The 19,128-nt window shown below is 39.6% G+C and overlaps 1 protein-coding gene across 4 annotated transcripts in view; it reads right to left on the minus strand.

Annotated features, from left to right (window-relative positions):
- Positions 1 to 12,675: 12,675 nt before the first annotated feature.
- The window catches only part of LOC124607239 (tRNA wybutosine-synthesizing protein 4-like), a 56,101-nt gene continuing 49,648 nt past the window's right edge, over positions 12,676 to 19,128 (minus strand). For all 4 annotated transcript variants that reach the window (XM_047139513.1, XM_047139511.1, XM_047139514.1 and 1 more), the window contains exons 8-9: positions 15,947 to 16,117; positions 12,676 to 12,891 (exon numbers count right to left, since the gene is read on the minus strand). In XM_047139513.1, the coding sequence (XP_046995469.1) occupies positions 12,730 to 12,891; positions 15,947 to 16,117 (333 nt within the window). In that variant the 3' untranslated portion in view covers positions 12,676 to 12,729. The remainder of the gene's footprint in view (positions 12,892 to 15,946; positions 16,118 to 19,128) is intronic.

Below are 19,128 nucleotides of genomic sequence, written 5' to 3' on the forward strand. Positions count from 1 at the left end.
AATCAGTCTGGCTTTAGAAAAGGTGAAGGCACAAGGTAGGCAATTATGGCATTGGAGTCGTTAATGGAAGCAAGACTAAGGAAAAATCAAGACATTTATAGGGGTTGTTGACCTGTAAAAAGCATTCAACAATGTAAAATTGTGCAAGATGTTTGAAATTCTGAGAAAAATAGGAGCAAGATATAGGGAGAGACAGGCAATATACAATATGTACAAGAGGGAATAATAAGAGTGGATCACCAAGAACGAAGTGCTCGGATTAAAAAGGGTGTAAGGCAGAGATGTAGTCTTTTGCCCCTAACATTCAATCTGTACATCGAAGAAGCAATGATGGAAATAAAAGAAAGTTTCAAGAATCGAATTAAAATTCAAGGTGAAAGGATATCAATAATACAGTTCGCTGATGACATTGCTATCCTAAGTGAAAGTGAAGAAGAATTACATGACCTAGTAAATGGAATGAAGAATTTAATGAATACAAAATATGGACTGAGAGTAAATCGAAGAAAGACGAATGTAATGAGATGTAGCAGAGATGCGAACAGTGAGAAACTTAACATCAGGATTGGTGGTCATGAAGTGGATGAAATTAAGGTATTCTGCTACCTAGGCAATAAAATAACAAATGACAGATGCAGCAAGGAGGACATCAAATGCAGACCAGCAATGGCAAAAAGGGCATTTCCAGCCAAGAGAAGTCTACTAGTATCAAACATAGGGCTAAATTTGTGGATGAAATTTCTGAGAAAGTATATCTGGAGTACAGCATTGTACGGTAGTGAAACATGGACTGTGGGAAAAGCGGAACAGAAGAGAACTGAAGGATTTGAGATGTGGCGCTACAGACGAATGTTGAAAATAAGTTGGACTTATAAGATAACGAATGAGGAGGTTCTCCGCAGAATTGGGGAGGAAAGGAATATGTGGTAAACATGGATAAGGAGAAAAGACAGGATGGCAGGACATGTATTAAGACACGAGGGAATCACTTTCATGGTAGTAGAGGGAGTTGTGGAGGGCAAAAACTGTAGAGAAAGAGATTGAAAAACATTCAGGAAATAATTGAGGACGTAGGTTGCATGTGCCACTCTGAGATGAAGAGGTTGGCACAGGAGAGGAATTTGTGGTAGGCCACATCAAATCAGTCAGGATTGTACACTATTGTTTCACTGGGGCACCTGCTGTGAAAGCAGAAGAAAGAATTCCCAGTTAGGTCCTTCCACCGATATGTGTAGTATGTTTAAAAGACAAAGATTGCAGTCTAATAAGTGAGAATTTGATTCCTTCAGGCAGAGATTGGCTGCAAAACAGTTGTGGGGGTAAGACAAAAGTGGGATGCGGAAAGGTAATAATTAAGGGGCAAAAAGAGAGCAACTTGGATAGTTTTGTCGCCACTGAGTTCAAGAACAGATATATTCTTTACCTACTGCAGCAGTAGTTGAAATCAGGGCATAGCAAACCACCAATAAGAATTTAAGAGATATAGGTAGGCAAGTGAATTGCACAGAAAAACAAAGAGCTTGTTGTTAGCACTCAAGGAATGGCGTGAGCCATCAGCTGCTACGGTAGATACAGCAAACCTCATGCAGGAGAGTAGGCTTTGTTAAGTTTCTCCAACAGCCTGATCCACACTGGATGAAACCCATCAGATATTGTCCGGGTTGCTGTTGAGCTCAGGTGAGGCTCACATTGTTTCTGTGCCAGGTGCTGGTATTGAGAGATGGGGATAAGTAAGACATGGCCTACACCTCCACAGGCGGGAGAAAGATACCTGAAATTTTAATGGGAGGCAGTACTGGCACTAACAGTAAAATTTCTGTGAGAAGAGATGTGAAACATAAGCTAATTTCTGACTGAATACCTCATTCAGATATATTGCTTTAAAAAGGGTTCCCGATGAAGTTTCACAGACAGAATAAACTTAGTCAGTGAGCACCATGCACACACAGAAGACCATATCAGCCTATTTCTGTAGGGAAAACATGGAGAAAGGAGGAGCTATTATGTAATGTTAAAAATAATGTCACGTACAGATCTGCTGAAACCAACAGTTTCTGCTTAGAACTACAACTGCAAGCCTGTTCTTGTGAATTACTTCTGCTGGAAAATTCATTATTGTTACAGTATATAGATCACCACTAGATTTATTATGCCATCTTACAGACAAAAGGAAACTAATGCTAATCATCTGTGGAGACTTTAATATTAACTACATGAAAGATTATGATAAAAGTAACAACAAGGAAATTTACTGAGTTCTGTTGATAATTTTCCCACCAGAATTACACAGGAAAGCAGTCTACTAACAACAACTTAACAGTAGGCGAACATGTAATTAATGGTATAAATGTAAATCTAGCACTGAACAGGCTGCGTGATCTTCTACATCTATACTCTGCAAACCATTCTGAGGTGCATGGCAGAGGATGCGTCCCACTGTACCAGTTATTAGGGCTTCTTCCTGTTCCTTTCATACATGGAGCATGGGAAAAATGATTGATTGAATGCCTCTGTGCATGTAGCAATTATTCTAATCTTAGTCCTATGTGAGCAATACATAGGTGACTGTAGCATATTCCTAGAGTCACCATTTAAAGCTGGTTCTTGAAACTTTGTTAATAGACTTTCTTGGGATATTTTACATTCCTCTTCAAGAGTCTTCCAGTTCAGTTCCTTCAGTATCTCTGTGACACTCTTCTCCTATGGATTAAACAAAGCTGTGACCATTCGTGCTGTTCTTCTCTGTATATGTTCAATATCCCCAGTTACTCCTATCTGGTACGGGTCCCACACACTTGAGCGTTGTTCTAGGATGGGTCGCACAAGTGATTTGTAAGTAATCTCTTTTGTAGACTGACTGCACTTCCCCCGTATTCTACCAATAAACTGAAGTCTACCACCTGCTTTACCCACAACTGGGTCTATGTGATCATTCCATTTCATATCAGTACATAGTGTTACACACAGGTACTTGTCCGTAGCTTGTGGTCTAGGGTTCCGGGTTCGATTCCCAGCTGGGTTGGGGATTTTCTCCGCTTGGGGACTGGGTGTTTGTGTTGTCCTCATCATTCATGAAAAGTGGCGAGGTCGGACTCGGTAAATATTGGGAATTTGTACGGACACTGATAACCGCGCAGTTGAGCGCCCCACAAACCAAACGTCATCATCATTGTCAACCCAGGTATTTGTATGAGTTTGCCGATTCCAGCAGTAACTCATTGATATTATAATCATAGGATGTTACCTTTTTTTATTTTGTGAAGTAAAAAATTTTACGTTTCTGAACATTTAGACCAAGCTGCCAATCTCTGCGCCACGTTGAAATCTTATCAAGATATTTATGCAGATTTTTCAGATAGTACTTCATTATAAATAAGAGCAGCATCTGCAAAAGGCCTGATGTTACTATGAATATTGTCGGCAAGGCTATTAATATACAACACGAACAGCAACGGTCCCAACACACTTCCCTGGTGTACAACCGAAGTTACTTCTACATCTGATGATGACTCTCCATTCAAAATAAGGAACACATGATGCATAAAGTGTCATACTTGGTAACTTACCTCATTATGCATAGCTGGTCCAATCAAACACATAGTAACTAATGAACTGAAAACAAAGGGTTTAAGACAACAGCCATACAGAAAATTGATTAGAAATATGTGTATAATGCGAAAGGCATCAGTTCCAAATTAATGAGTATTGTCTGTTGGAGAAAATAGTTGTCAGATAAATACATTGAAGTATGGCACTAATATGACATCAAAAAATTGTTTGATTGCGAAAGGAATCAGTGTATGGGCAGGAGAAGGAAATAGTAAAAAATAAGGGCCAATACAAAAGTAACTAATTCAATACTACCCAAGAAATACTGTGCTTTCTTAAGGAAAGTGATTAAAAATCATACAGCCTCCAACTAATGTCTGAAATTCAGATAATAAAATAGGATCTATATGGGCAAATCCACCTTTCAGCTATCTCTTCTTTGCTTAGTACTGGCTTGCCATCCGAGTTATTTATACACAGCTGCTTCTCTTTTCTCCAGAGCTTTCTCTATTTTTCCTCTACGTGGCATCAATCTTTCCCCTAGTTATGCATGCATCTGTCAGTTTCGTTATGTAGGCATCTGTATTTCCTTTGGTCTTTTTCATTTTTATATTTTTGTCAATTAGATTCAACATCTCAAGTGTTATCCATGATTTTCTACCAGGATTTGTCTTTTTGCCTATTCAGTCCTCTGCTGCCTTCACTATTTCACCTCTCCAGGCTACATTAGTTTCGTATCAAGTTCTTTTTCACTGTTTCAATAGATCATTGCCTAACCCTCTCTCTGAAAACCTCAAAAACTTTTGGTACTTTCAGTCTTTCAAGGTTCCATGTCCAACATTTTCCCTATTTCCAACATTTTAATCTGTAATTCACAACCAGTAACATATGATCAGAGACCACAACTGCCTCTGGAAATATTTTGCTGTTTAAAATCTGGTTTCAAAATCTGTCTTATCATTAAGTTATCTATTTGAAACCTTCCTGTGTTTCCAGATCTCGTCCACTTATATGACCTCCTGTCATTATTTTTAAACTAAGAATCAGCAAAGAATAAATTATGCTTTGTGCAAAATTCTATTAGACAACTACTTCTTTCATTCCTTTTTCATCAAGCCATGGTCTCCTACTATTTTTCTCTCTCTTTCTTTTCCTTCTATTAAATTCCATTTCCTGACACAAATTTTCATCTCCGTTAACTATTTGAATAATATCTTTTATATAATCATAAATTCTTTCTGTCTCTTCATGTGCTGACCTAGTTGGCATATAAACTTGCACTATACAGTGGCTGTTGACTTTGTGTCTGCCTTAACTACAATGATGTGTTCACTATGCTGTTCATAGTGGCTTACCTGCATTCCTACTTTCTTATTGATTATTAGCCCCTATCCTGCATTAAACCCCATTTTGATTTTTGATTTTCAACTCTGTACTAACCAGACAAGGAGTCCTGTTCTTCCTGCCACCTCACTTAATAATTCCCTCTATATCAAACTTCAACCTATCCATTTCCCTTTTTAAATTCTCTAATCTATGTGCCCGATTAAGGCATCTAATGCTTCATGCTCCAACCTGTAGAAAGCCAGTTTTGTTTTTCCTGATCACGACATCCTCCTAAGTAGCCCCAGTCCACAGATCTGAATGTGGGACTATTTTACCTCTGGAATATAACAGCTGTATTTTCCCTTACTTTCAGCAGTTCGCAATACCAGCATTGCAAGCCCTCATACCATTCGTTGGAGTATGGAGCTTGGTTTTAAGCCAACAGCAACATACTGTCTTCCCTGAAACAGCTCCAGAAATTAAAAAGCACTAAACAGACAAACAATTTGCTGCTCGCTGCCAAACTTAAGCATGTAAGAAAAAATAAGCTAAGAATAATGCACAAAGCTCAACTTCCTGTTACATCTACATCTACATTTATACTCCGCAAGCCACCCAACGGTGTGTGGCGGAGGGCACTTTACGTGCCACTGTCATTACCTCCCTTTCCTGTTCCAGTCGCGTATGGTTCGCGGGAAGAACGACTGTCTGAAAGCCTCCGTGCGCGCTCTAATCTCTCTAATTTTACATTCGTGATCTCCTCGGGAGGTATAAGTAGGGGGAAGCAATATATTCGATACCTCATCCAGAAACGCACCCTCTCAAAACCTGGCGAGCAATCTACACCGCGATGCAGAGCGCCTCTCTAGCAGAGTCTGCCACTTGAGTTTATTAAACATCTCCGTAACGCTATCACGGTTACCAAATAACCCTGTGACGAAACGCGCCACTCTTCTTTGGATCTTCTCTATCTCCTCCGTCAAACCGATCTGGTACGGATCCCACACTGATGAGCAATACTCAAGTATAGGTCGAACGAGTGTTTTGTAAGCCACCTCCTTTGTTGATGGACTACATTTTCTAAGCACTCTCCCAATGAATCTCAACCTGGTACCCGCCTTACCAACAATTAATTTTATATGATCATTCCACTTCAAATCATTCCGCACGCATACTCCCAGATATTTTAAAGAAGTAACTGCTACCAGTGCTTGTTCCGCTATCATATAATCATACAATAAAGGATCCTTCTTTCTATGTATTCGCAATACATTACATTTGTCTATGTTAAGGGACAGTTGCCACTCCCTGCACCAAGTGCTTATCCGCTGCAGATCTTCCTGCATTTCGCTACAATTTTCTAATGCTGCAACTTCTCTGTATACTACAGCATCATCCGCGAAAAGCCGCATGGAACTTCTGACACTATCTACTAGGTCATTTATATATATTGTGAAAAGCAATGGTCCCATAACATCCCCCTGTGGCACGCCAGAGGTTACTTTAACGTCTGTAGACGTCTCTCCATTGATAACAACATGCTGTGTTCTGTTTGCTAAAAACTCTTCAATCCAGCCACACAGCTGGTCTGATATTCCGTAGGCTCTTACTTTGTTTATCAGGCGACAGTGCGGAACTGTATCGAACGCCTTCCGGAAGTCAAGAAAAATAGCATCTACCTGGGAGCCTGTATCTAATATTTTCTGGGTCTCATGAACAAATATAGCGGGTTGGGTCTCACACGATCACTGTTTCCGGAATCCATGTTGATTCCTACATAGTAGATTCTGGGTTTCCAAAAACGACATGATACTCGAGCAAAAAACATGTTCTAAAATTCTACAACAGATCGACGTCAGAGATATAGGTCTATAGTTTTGCACATCTGCTCGACGACCCTTCTTGAAGACTGGGACTACCTGTGCTCTTTTCCAATCATTTGGAACCCTTCGTTCCTCTAGAGACTTGCGGTACACGGCTGTTAGAAGGGGGGCAAGTTCTTTCACGTACTCTGTGTAGAATCGAATTGGTATCCCGTCTGGTCCAGTGGACTTTCCTCTATTGAGTGATTCCAGTTGCTTTTCTATTCCTTGGACACTTATTTCGATGTCAGCCATTTTTTCGTTTGTGCGAGGATTTAGAGAGAAGGAACTGCAGTGCGGTCTTCCTCTGTGAAACAGCTTTGGAAAAAGGTGTTTAGTATTTCAGCTTTACGCGTGTCATCCTCTGTTTCAATGCCATCATCATGCCGGAGTGTCTGGATATGCTGTTTCGAGCCACATACTGATTTAACGTAAGACCAGAACTTCCTAGGATTTTCTGTCAAGTCGGTACATAGAATTTTACTTTCGAATTCACTGAACGCTTCACGCATAGCCCTCCTTACGCTAACTTTGACATCGTTTAGCTTCTGTTTGTCTGAGAGGTTTTGGCTGCGTTTAAACTTGGAGTGAAGCTCTCTTTGCTTTCGCAGTAGTTTCCTAACTTTGTTGTTGTACCATGGTGGGTTTTTCCCGTCCCTCACAGTTTTACTCGGCACGTACCTGTCTAAAACGCATTTTACGATTGCCTCGAACTTTTTCTATAAACACTCAACATTGTCAGTGTCGGAACAGAAATTTTCGTTTTGATCTGTTAGGTAGTCTGAAATCTGCCTGCTATTACACTTGCTAAACAGATAAACCTTCCTCCCTTTTTTATATTCCTATTAGCTTCCATATTCAGGGATGCTGCAACGGTCTTATGATCACTGATTCCCTATTCTGCACTTAAAGAGTTGAAAAGTTCGGGTCTGTTTGTTATCAGTAGGTCCAAGATGTTATCTCCACAAGTCGGTTCTCTGTTTAATTGCTCGAGGTAATTTTCGGATAGTGCACTCAGTATAATGTCACTCAATGCTCTGTCCCTACCACCCGTCCTAAACATCTGAGTGTCCCAGTCTATATCTGGTAAATTGTAATCTCCACCTAGGACTATAACTTGCTGAGAAAATTTATGTGAAATGTATTCCAAATTTTCTCTCAGTTGTTCTGCCACTAATGCTGCTGAGTCGGGAGGTCGGTAAAAGGAGCCAATTATTAACCTAGCTCAGTTGTTGAGTGTAACCTCCACCCATAATAATTCACAGGAACTATCCACTTCTACTTCACTACAGGATAAACTACTACTAACAGCGACGAACACTCCACCACCGGTTGCATGCAATCTATCCTTCCTAAACACCGTCTGTACCTTTGTAAAAATTTCGGCAGAATTTATCTCTGGCTTAAGCCAGCTTTCTGTACCTATAACAATTTCAGCTTCGGTGCTTTCTATCAGCGCTTGAAGTTCCGGTACTTTACCAACGCAGCTTCGACAGTTTACAATTACAATACCGATTGCTGCTTGGTCCCCGCATGTCCTGACTTTGCCCCGCACCCTTTGAGGCTGTTGCCCTTTCTGTACTTGCCCAAGGCCATCTAACCTAAAAAACCACCCAGCCCACGCCACACAACCCCTGCTACCGGTGTAGCCGCTTGTTGCGTGTAGTGGACTCCTGACCTATCCAGCGGAACCCGAAACCCCACCACCCTATGGCGCAAGTCGAGGAATCTGCAGCCCACACGGTCGCAGAACCGTCTCAGCCTCTGATTCAGACCCTCCACTCGGCTCTGTACCAAAGGTCCGCAGTCAGTCCTGTTGACGATGCTGCAGATGGTGAGCTCTGCTTTCATCCCGCTAGCGAGACTGGCAGTCTTCACCAAATCAGATAGCCGCCGGAAGCCATAGAGGATTTCCTCCGATCCATAGCGACACACATCATTGGTGCCGACATGAGCGACCACCTGCAGATGGGTGCACCCTGTACCCTTCATGGCATCCGGAAGGACCCTTTCCACATCTGGAATGACCCCCCCCCCCCCCCCCCCCCCCCCGGTATGCACACGGAGTGCACATTGGTTTTCTTCCCCTCTCTTGCTGCCATTTCCCTAAGGGGCCCCATTACGTGCCTGACATTGGAGCTCCCAACTACCAGTAAGCCCACCCCCTGCGACCGCCCGGATCTTGCAGACTGAGGGGCAACCTCTGGAACAGGACAAGCAGCCATGTCAGGCCGAAGATCAGTATCAGCCTGAGACAGAGCCTGAAACCGGTTCGTCAGACAAACTGGAGAGGCCTTCCGTTCAGCCCTCCGGAATGTCTTTCGCCCCCTGCCACACCTTCAGACGACCTCCCACTCTACCACAGGTGACGGATCAGCCTCAATGCGGGCAGTATCCCGGGCAACCACAGTCGTAGTCCGATCGGGGGATGCGTGGGACGAGCTGGCCGTCCCCGACAAACCCCCATCCGGACCCCCACAGTGATGCCCATTGGCAACAGTCTCAAGCTGTGTGACCGAAGCCAACACTGCCTGAAGCTGGGAGCGAAGGGATGCCAACTCAGCCTGCATCCGAACACAGCAGTTGCAGTCCCCATCCATGCTAAAAACTGTTTTGCAAAGAACGTCTGAACTAATCTACAGAGAGCGCAAACAAATCGACAAAATTTAAACGGCTATTAAAATACAAGATTGCCTAGTAAATGCAGTAATGCTGCTACTTGCGCACTGCTGACACTGCTTGGCGGCGGAAGGAGACTAAGCGAATTTACACTATTCAGGTACTAAAACGCAATGCTACAACTCTCAAATACTATAATACGCCCGAAATTTATGAATTAAACAATGCAAGTACCAAAAACACGCAAAGAAATTAAGAATTAAACTATGTAACAAATGAGTGAGCTAGGAGTAGACGACTTGCTGCTGCAGCTGCTTATCCAACGGCGGCAGGGAGCACACTGACTGTGACCAACCGACACAGGCCGTTCAAAACAAAAACAGAAGACAAACGACTACACGAATTTACACTATTCAGATACTAAAACGCGATGCTACAACTCTCAAATACTATAATACGCCCGAAATTTATGAATTAAACAATGCAAGTACCAAAAACACGCAAAGAAATTAAGAATTAAACTATGTAACAAATGAGTGAGCTAGGAGTATACGACTTGCTGCTGCAGCTGCTTATCCAATGGCGGCATGGAGCACACTGACTGTGAGCAACCGACACAGGCCGTTCAAAACAAAAACAGAAGACAAACGACTACGCGAATTTACACCATTCAGGTACTAAAACGCGATGCTACAACTCTCAAATACTATAATACGCCCGAAATTTATGAATTAAACAATGCAAGTACCAAAAACACGCAAAGAAATTAAGAATTAAACTATGTAACAAATGAGTGAGCTAGGAGTATACGACTTGCTGCTGCAGCTGCTTATCCAACGGCGGCAGGGAGTACTGCTGCTGCATGTCTTGCAGCCAACTAGTGCTAATGCTTTGAGATTTAAAACACATCATAGATGAAACCAGTGCTCAGTCCATACATGCAAATGTTACTATAGTGGAATATAAATCTTAAGGTATTTTAATGGACTTGGTCGTTTACATACTGAAGATGGAAATCATGTCAAAAGTAAAGCAGTCACTGGTAAGTATAGAGTCAATTAAGGTAAGCAGGAAGTATATCTTATGAAGTAAAGTACAATGGTGTCTAAAACTAAAGCAACAAACAGAAATTTTGCAAGGTTGCATTTATTTTGCCACAAAACAGCATAAACAGGTGACAGTAAAGTAGAAACAACTAAAGAATACAGAACGTAAACACCTGCAATGTGTATAATGATAGATAAAAGTGTTCTTCGTATTTTCCATCTTAATGGATTTGCACACAAATTCCAATACCTGGTTAAAGTGCTCAGTATGGGGTGCCACCACTTCTGGCAGCAATACAGGCATGACAACAATGGAGCATGCTGTGAATGAGGTCACCAATTTCATGTTGAGGCAATAATGCCCATTTTTCCTGCAGAGCTGCTTGCAAGTCTAGAAGAGTGGTTGGTGGATGCTAACATGATGGAGCCTGTCTCCCTAGTGCATCCCAGACATGCTCTATGAAATTCAAATTGGGAGAGTGAGCAGGCCATGCCATGTGTACAATATTTTCTGTTTCCAAGAAAACATCAACAACCTGTTCTCTATGAGGTCAAGCATTATCGTCCTCAATAGCAAGACTGGTCCCACAGCACCTTGCAACAACTGTACACGAGTTCCCAAGATCTTGTCATGATACCTGACAGCAGTTAAACCTTGCCAATTCATCTGCAAAATTTCATGAATCGGTGTTTGAGTGGTCAACAAAATTCCTGCCCACACCTTTAGGGATCCTCCTTCGTATTGGTCCCTTTCCACAGTGTCTGAGTCCCAAAATCGTGTTCCACATTCCCTCAAGACACAAATCCATCAAGAATCACTCTACAGATCAAATCAGGACTTATGTGGGCAAAGAACATTCACCCATTGTTCAACCGTCCAGGTAGCATGTTGACGACTCCACTCTAGATGTTCCATGATCCTACTTCAACAAGGCTATTACTTTTTAAAACCATGCCCTAAAATGAGGTCCACTCTGTCCGATATTTTGCCCACCACAATTAGAACAGTCTTCTTATACACAGGAGTCACTTAGGACTTCATGTTGGGCATGAGATTCATCATAAATGCAAGCAAGGTAAGAGGCCAATGTCAAGCAGTACTCTCTGTAAAATCGAATTGGGATTCCAGCCAGACATGGTGATTTATTTGCTTTCAAATATTTCAGTTGTTTCTCTATGCCAGGGATGCTTATTACTATGCCATCCATATGGGAGTCTGTCCAATGGTCAAATGACACTGGGTTTGTATATTCTCCTATGTAAAGTATTTCTTGAACATGAAATTTAAAACTTTGGCTTTCATTTTGCTATCTTCAATTGCCACACCAGACTGGTCAGCAAGGGACTGAATGGAAGCCTTAGATCCACTTGGCGATGTTACATATGACCAGAATTTTCTAGGGTTCTCAGACAGATCTTTTGGTAAGGTGCGGCACTGACAGCTGTTGTATGTTTAGCACTCAGATCTTTTCAAAGACACATGAATTACTAATAACTTTCGCTTGTCGTCATTTGTGTATTCTCTTTTGAACAAACCAGAAAACATTCTCCACTCTCATGTCCTCACATCCTGCACTCCTTGAGGTAATCCATCTACCTATTGTGTGCTACCTGTAAGACAGAGACCAATAGAGGGCCTTTGATACTGATTTTGCCATTTAGTGGATCGGTGTTGCGAAATGGCGATAAATTTACTTATTCTTAGTAATTTGTATGGTTTACAACATTGTAGCTTTAGCATGCGTGCGCGCACCACACACACACACACACACACACACACACACACACACACACACACACACTTATGTGTGTATTTTCCCATCATTCCTTAGTTGCTTCAAAATTCATGGAGTTAAGTTCTGTCTTTGCAACGAAAGGCAGTTTGTTTTTCGCCATGTACATTTCACTTCTTTTATTTATGAAGCATCATCAGTGTTGATTTCCAACACTGATTGTCCATGTGTGTGGTCATGGGGACATGCTTACTCGGTATTATTACTCGAGATGGCAAATTTTTAGTGTTTTTCACCCACATTTATTACAACATTCCACTTGCACTGTGCGTTGAATGTGTGTGTGTGGGGGGGGGGGGGGGGGGGGGTGTGGGGGGGGGGGGGGAGGGCGGGGGTGCAGTGCCCCATTACATATTCGTTATTTCTAAATAACATTACTTCTGGAGGGCATTGCACAGGCAAGCATACATAATTGTGAAGGTATACTTCTCATTAAAATAATATAAAAATATAAAGTATGTAAAAATATAAATCACACTGTTGTTAGTTCATTTGGCCATTTTAATTCCAGTCTGTATTTTATGTAAAATTATCTCAATGGAGCAAATGAGATATCTCCATGTTAATGATACCAGGGTTAAAGCTTGTGCCAAATGAGAAACAATTATCGCCACCACCAAACACTAGAAATCTTGAATCCTCTATCAATTCTGATGTATGGTTGTGTAACATTATTGGCCTGTCTGGATCCTGGTTCTGTGGAGAAAATAAACAAAAATGAAATAAAATAATCACAGTAAACTTTCAGCTTTACTTATTAATCTACAACAGACATCATAACATTCCAAAAGAATGCAAAAATAGAAAAAGAGTGATGAATGCACCATCTCTCCTGTACCAAAAGTGTAACTTATTCTGTTCAGGAGTATCAGAATTAAACACACAATCAGTGAGACTATAGCAAAGATATTTCTTCATTATTTATGCCTACTAGAACAATTATTGTAGAGAGAATTGTATAAAGGAAGGTCACAGTTAATGCCCTATCAATATGAGGTCATTACACAGCACAAGGTTGGATAAGACCAAGAATGAGGAGGAAACAAAACAGTTCACTATAGGACTAGATTTCATAAGCTCTGTCCACAAAGACGTTTGTTACTTTGCAAAAACAATTTCCCATAAATGTCTAGTGGAACTGAAAACTGTTTTGAGATTGAGAACTACTTCATGTGAAATCTCATTAACTGGAGGGATTACAGATATTTATAGCCACATTTCACAAGCCATTAAGCAAATAAGCTACATGCCACGAATGTAGAGACCCACGACTTCAAGAATTCCACTTGAGAGCTTCCAGAGAACTTAAATATTCCCAAGTACACTGTTGGTGATGTTATCATGTGTTGGAATTTGAAAATAGACTGCTATATGGTGAGTACCAATCTTTTTTATAATACTGCCATTATTTCCTCCTGGATTTTCCATTTAAAAATTAACTACTGATCCCTTTGAACTCTGAAACTTGTTAAGCAATCCAGACATCAGACACAGCTGTTACCTATTACAGAGGACTTTCATCTGCAATCAAGTCATTGACAAAGCAATCTATCAAGATCAACAGGCCTCAGTTTTCAAAACCATGGTCCCTCAGGAGCCTCTAATCATAAATGACTTTCTGATAGTATTTAGACTGCTACAGATAATATTGTCCTGGGTCTGAGCAGTGTTGTAACAAGGTTTTATGGGTGACCAGCCATGATACACAATGCAGGCAGAACTCAGCTGGACATGTGTGGACCTGACAGATGTGTGAAAAACAAGGAAGGAAGAAAGGATGATTAGGGTTTAAGATCATATTGTTGATAATGTCATATCCTGACAAATAGGATTTACTTGTATGGCAGTCGAAAGTCATTGGTGGAATATAAATAACTCAACAAGCAAAGGTAACAGCTCACCATATAGTTGAGGCTCCAAGACGTCAACAGGTACATAAATAAGACTGAGAACATCACTACCTTCTGGACAAATCCTTATTGATGCCAAAAAAGTATGTGCGTCCACCCCCCCCCCCCCCCCACACACACACACTGTGCACACACACACACACACGCACACATCTGTATGGCTACATTGCCCTATTGCCCTATTATCTTGAGAATGTAGCCATACAGACGTACGTCTGAGGTTGTAAGTATGAGTGAGGACTTACTTGTGTGTACTTTGGTAATGCTGAAAGTCAGTCAGAATGAACAGACAGTACGTGCAGGTCTCACACAGAGTGTAAATGATTTGTATTGGCACAATAATGCTCCTGGACATTAAGCAAGGACTACTACAATGTGGTCTAATGAAAATTAGGTGGATTTGCTGCTATCGCCAGCTCAAACACCTGAATGAATCCCATAAAACATCCTTGAGATGATTTGAGCCTGTCTGTGTGTCACATCAATTCGCTTCAAAAATTAGACACCACCACACTGAAAAAAAATCCATCTTCTTTGTTTCAGTACTGAAGAGTAAAGCCCAACAGCAGTAGAAGGAGGCATACATGCTACTAGTTCCGTGACTGGTACACACAGAATCTATGTCAGTTGGTGCCCATAAGCTTTTGGCCTCACAGTGCACGTACATACTGTATTAACATGTCCTCCACAATATATTGCTCAAAACAAAAATACTTTGGCAAATACTGTATCTAATTTAGTAGTCTTTTCTCTATAATATAGTCCCCAAAACAAAAATACTAAAGATTTCCTGTAAAAAAATTAAAAAAAAAATGTGGTAAATCCCTTATCTTCATCACATGAACTAGCCTTCTGTCACTTCATATGGTAGGGGCAAGTCTGTAGCAGAATATAAATAATTGAAGGAGTGAAGCTAACAATGCACTGTATAGTTGAGACACTGAGTGGTCAATTGGCAAATATATATAAGGAAAATTTTGCTAAGCTTTTGGACCAGTCCTTCCTCAGAGCTAACAAAATACTTATACACATATTCATACACATACACAGCTATACTGTGCCAACTGGCTACAATATGCCAGCATTGGAGCCAGTGCCAGTACAAGTACCTGGATGGGAAAAACTCAGCAACATTCTCAAATTTCAATAAAATCACAGAAATATCAAAGTTGCACAGAAGTTTGTTTTTCTTTAAATGGGGATTAGTTTTGAAATTTTGTCCATCATCTAGCCATCCATGTAAGTGCTATCATAACACCCTAATGTGCATATGCTGGCCATCTCATTTGTATGAGTGGCTAATTTCATGATACTATATGCATATGACAGCCCAGTGCTGCATGCAGCAAAATAAAACATTCTCAAACCTGTTTATGTGCCTATTTCCAACTCAATACCTCAATTATATAGTGAGTTGGTATCTTTATTTACTCTTTCCCAACAAGATTTTTCCACTACCGTACTGGTGAAATACTGTAAATTCTGTGCTTTTAGTATGTTTGTAGCAATACAGACCATAGCATATTTTCCAGCAATCTTAAGGCAATGAGCTAAACATCTGAAACCTAGGTTTCAAAAATAAATAATTTGCAAAGAAAATGGTGAAAAGATGTTTTTTCTATTTATTTTATCATTCTGTAATTTTAGAAATAGTCAATTTAAGATGACTTGCAAACATTAGATATTTGACTACAACAATGGTACACCAAAGAGGTATACAGAGTAATATTCGCACCAAACATTAATCTTTCTTTTTCTCTTCCTCTTTCTCTCCTTATGAACTTTTATATCAATAAACGCATCAATAATGAGCATAAAAACTCAGTAATAAATTTACTCACTGGTAAGGCATATTCGTAACATTTTCTTTCCAGTAAATTGATAACACACACTCCAGGTTGATGGGTCGTATGTGTGTTAACCCCTCCAAGCAATATAAGAAACTTGTTATCACTAGTTACTGCTGATGTGTGACTGTATCGTGGTAACATTTGTGGTCCTTTTACATGTACCTATGAAAAGAAGAGTTTCCACTACATTAATGAGCAGTTTTCTATATAATAACAATCCTGAACAACTGTCTGCTAAATTCCATGCAATGTAAAATTATTTTGAACACCATTTTTCTAAAATAAAAAAAGGAAATATATCTACTGATGCTTACATTTTATTCATTTCTATGTAGCAGAATTTTTTACACTTGTGATCACTGTCAACAAGTTACTAAAATATTATTTGGCAGTGGAATTAATTGTGATGAATATGGAGATGCACTCATGTTCTTCATGTGTACAAAGGATAACAAATGAAAAATGATGCACAATGTTAACATGTAGAAATAAGGTTCATCAGAAGATTGGTATCTGCCACTTTATGTCTCTGTTTTATACTTCCAAATATTTACACAATTCTGCAATACCTTAGCATTGCCCAGTAGCCTTTTGAATGATTAAGTATATAGGAGTGTTAGCTACAGACTTAAACACTATGTTGGTTTCTATAAAAATGAAAGAGCTTCTGTTGGACATCAATGCCCATGAAAACAAGATATTCAGTTTGACTTTCTGGTCCAGATCTCAGAAGAGCTCATGGTGTCAATCTGTTGTAAAGGCCATTCCAGCAAAGTACTTCTTTCCTACATTTAGGAAGTAATGTGAAGCTGAATGTAAACCATTTGCTGTCTTATTCTCTACATAATTTCAAGCTATGGAAAAAGATACTGTCACTAGCAGTTTGACACCAGGCATCTTAGTTGTCTCATTTGCAACAGCACAGCGTATGAATATAAGAGATCTGAGTTCAAGCCCTAGTTCAATGCACAGTTTTTACTAGTCATTATCATTTATTTCATTGGGAACACTATAAAAGCTTCAGGTGATATTTCTTTTCCGTGGAGTTAAGGGGACAGCAAAATAAAAAGAAATACGTCCAAATCAGAAAAAAAACAGATGGTCAAGTCACTCTAAATTCTTGGGTCATTCAACTGCAAATATAATTAGTTAATTAGTTAAGGAAGAGCAACTACAATGAAAGAGCACAATAGCTAAATTTACAATCCTCTAAATTTAACAATATGTCAAAGAAGGGAATAACAACTTCATATAATGTGACGAATAACAGAGACATCAGCTGAAAGTAACAGGCAAATGCAACAGTTAGAATGATATCAAAATTGTGTATAAAATTTACAAGGAAGCATGAAAACAGATAGTAATCAAAGCAACAGTAAGGAAGATAGAAGAGGAGGAGGAGGAGAAGATGAGTGTTTAATGTCCCATCAACAACAAGTTTATTAGAGACAATGAGACCATTAGAGAAGGAGCAAAAATTCAGATTAGGAAAGGGTTGAGAAGGAAGGAGGCCATGTCCTTTCAAAGTTACCATCCCGGCATTTGCCTTTTGAGATTCATGAAAGTCAAGGAAAAGCTAAATCGGGATAGCCGGACGCGGATTTGAACCATGGTGCTGCCGGATGAGAGTCCAGTGTGCTAACTAATCACTGCACTACCCGGCTCAGTAAAGAGAGAACAAGAACAAGTAGAGGGAAAGCAAAACACAGACACTGAATACAGTACTAACAGAACAGTTGGAAACATAAGGAAGGATAGTGCAACAGTGGAAGTTGATGTACGATAAGAGGAAGAATGAAAACCAAATTTCATGACAGGCCATATGTTACCTTTTGTTATCATCATGTCACTTTTCTCTTCTTCAGTCATGTTTTGTTCAAATAATTTCCTGTGATAATAAACCTTTCTGCTGTTTGAAACATAAATAAACAAGCATTTATTCTTTTCTGATACATTTCCTACACTTAAGGCACATACCATGATTACACCAAATCTAAATTCTTATTCATGTTACATTTTGCTTAACTTCATTAATCAATGCACACTTTCCAGATCACTGGTGATAACAGAATAATTAGTTTCTGAGACAACATTTTCCTTAAGAAATATTTACAGTTTACGAGTTGTGTAAATCATGTGTACAACAAAATTCAACCCCATTAATAATTGTCTGTTTTTTGGATTTACACACTTCATTTGAAAGCTTTCAGTCCCCTCTTTCATACAAAAACTTTCCTTTTCCAAAAAATTTAGTATTTCGAAATTTATTTTCATTCAAATTATCATATTCCAGAATGTTTCAGTCTGAAAATGTAACCCTTTCAAAATTTCAGTGTTATTCTCTTACAGTACTGATTTTTCTGATTTAAAAAAATGCGTTCCCAGAATCACATGTTAGTTTGTGAAATATTTCAACTAGAATTCTTGGCTGGCTTTGGAAACCCTAGTGTATATAAAAACGTCCACCTCGTAAGATAGCACCTACATTTTTTCCCATTTTTAGATTTTACAGCTTACAGTTAAGCGATATTATTTCACTGTATAATGTGTGTATGTATGACCTATTTTTCCTGTCTATTTTATTAGTGAAATAATTACTGACTTTGCTACAATTTTGCAAAAACACTCCTATGCATATCCTTAAATATATGTCATGTATCAAGCCACAATAAGTTAGCAGTTAAAATTCACAGAGCAATGTTACTATGTTAGTATCTGTTACTCATTAAGGCACTTGTAATTTACGTAGCCTACCAATCCGTGTTGCTAAATCTATATAACACATTACAAACCAATCACTATGTGTTTAAGAACAATAAATGTGTGTGAAATGAAATGTAAACTTGACAATGTTATTTAAAGCACCTGATAATTATCAGGAAGATAGCTATTACAGAAGGTCTACAAGCATTATGGGGCAGCTACACAATCTAAACAAAGGTTGGTATGCCATCATGACATACGTTTAAATTATATTTAAGAACATGCAAGAGTTTCCTCTCATTTCTCTTCAAACAATATTCTATTTCAATAATAACAGATTTTGGCCTATAATCAACCAAAATGAGGATAAATTTGTATAGCAAAAAGCAAGATCAGAACAGAACAGCAATAATTTAGGACCAAGAAAATCACAGGGGTCCTATGTAACATTTTTCAACCATAGAGAATGT

The sequence above is a fragment of the Schistocerca americana genome, chromosome 3 (assembly GCF_021461395.2).
Source record: "Schistocerca americana isolate TAMUIC-IGC-003095 chromosome 3, iqSchAmer2.1, whole genome shotgun sequence".
In the NCBI taxonomy this organism is placed as follows: domain Eukaryota; kingdom Metazoa; phylum Arthropoda; class Insecta; order Orthoptera; family Acrididae; genus Schistocerca; species Schistocerca americana.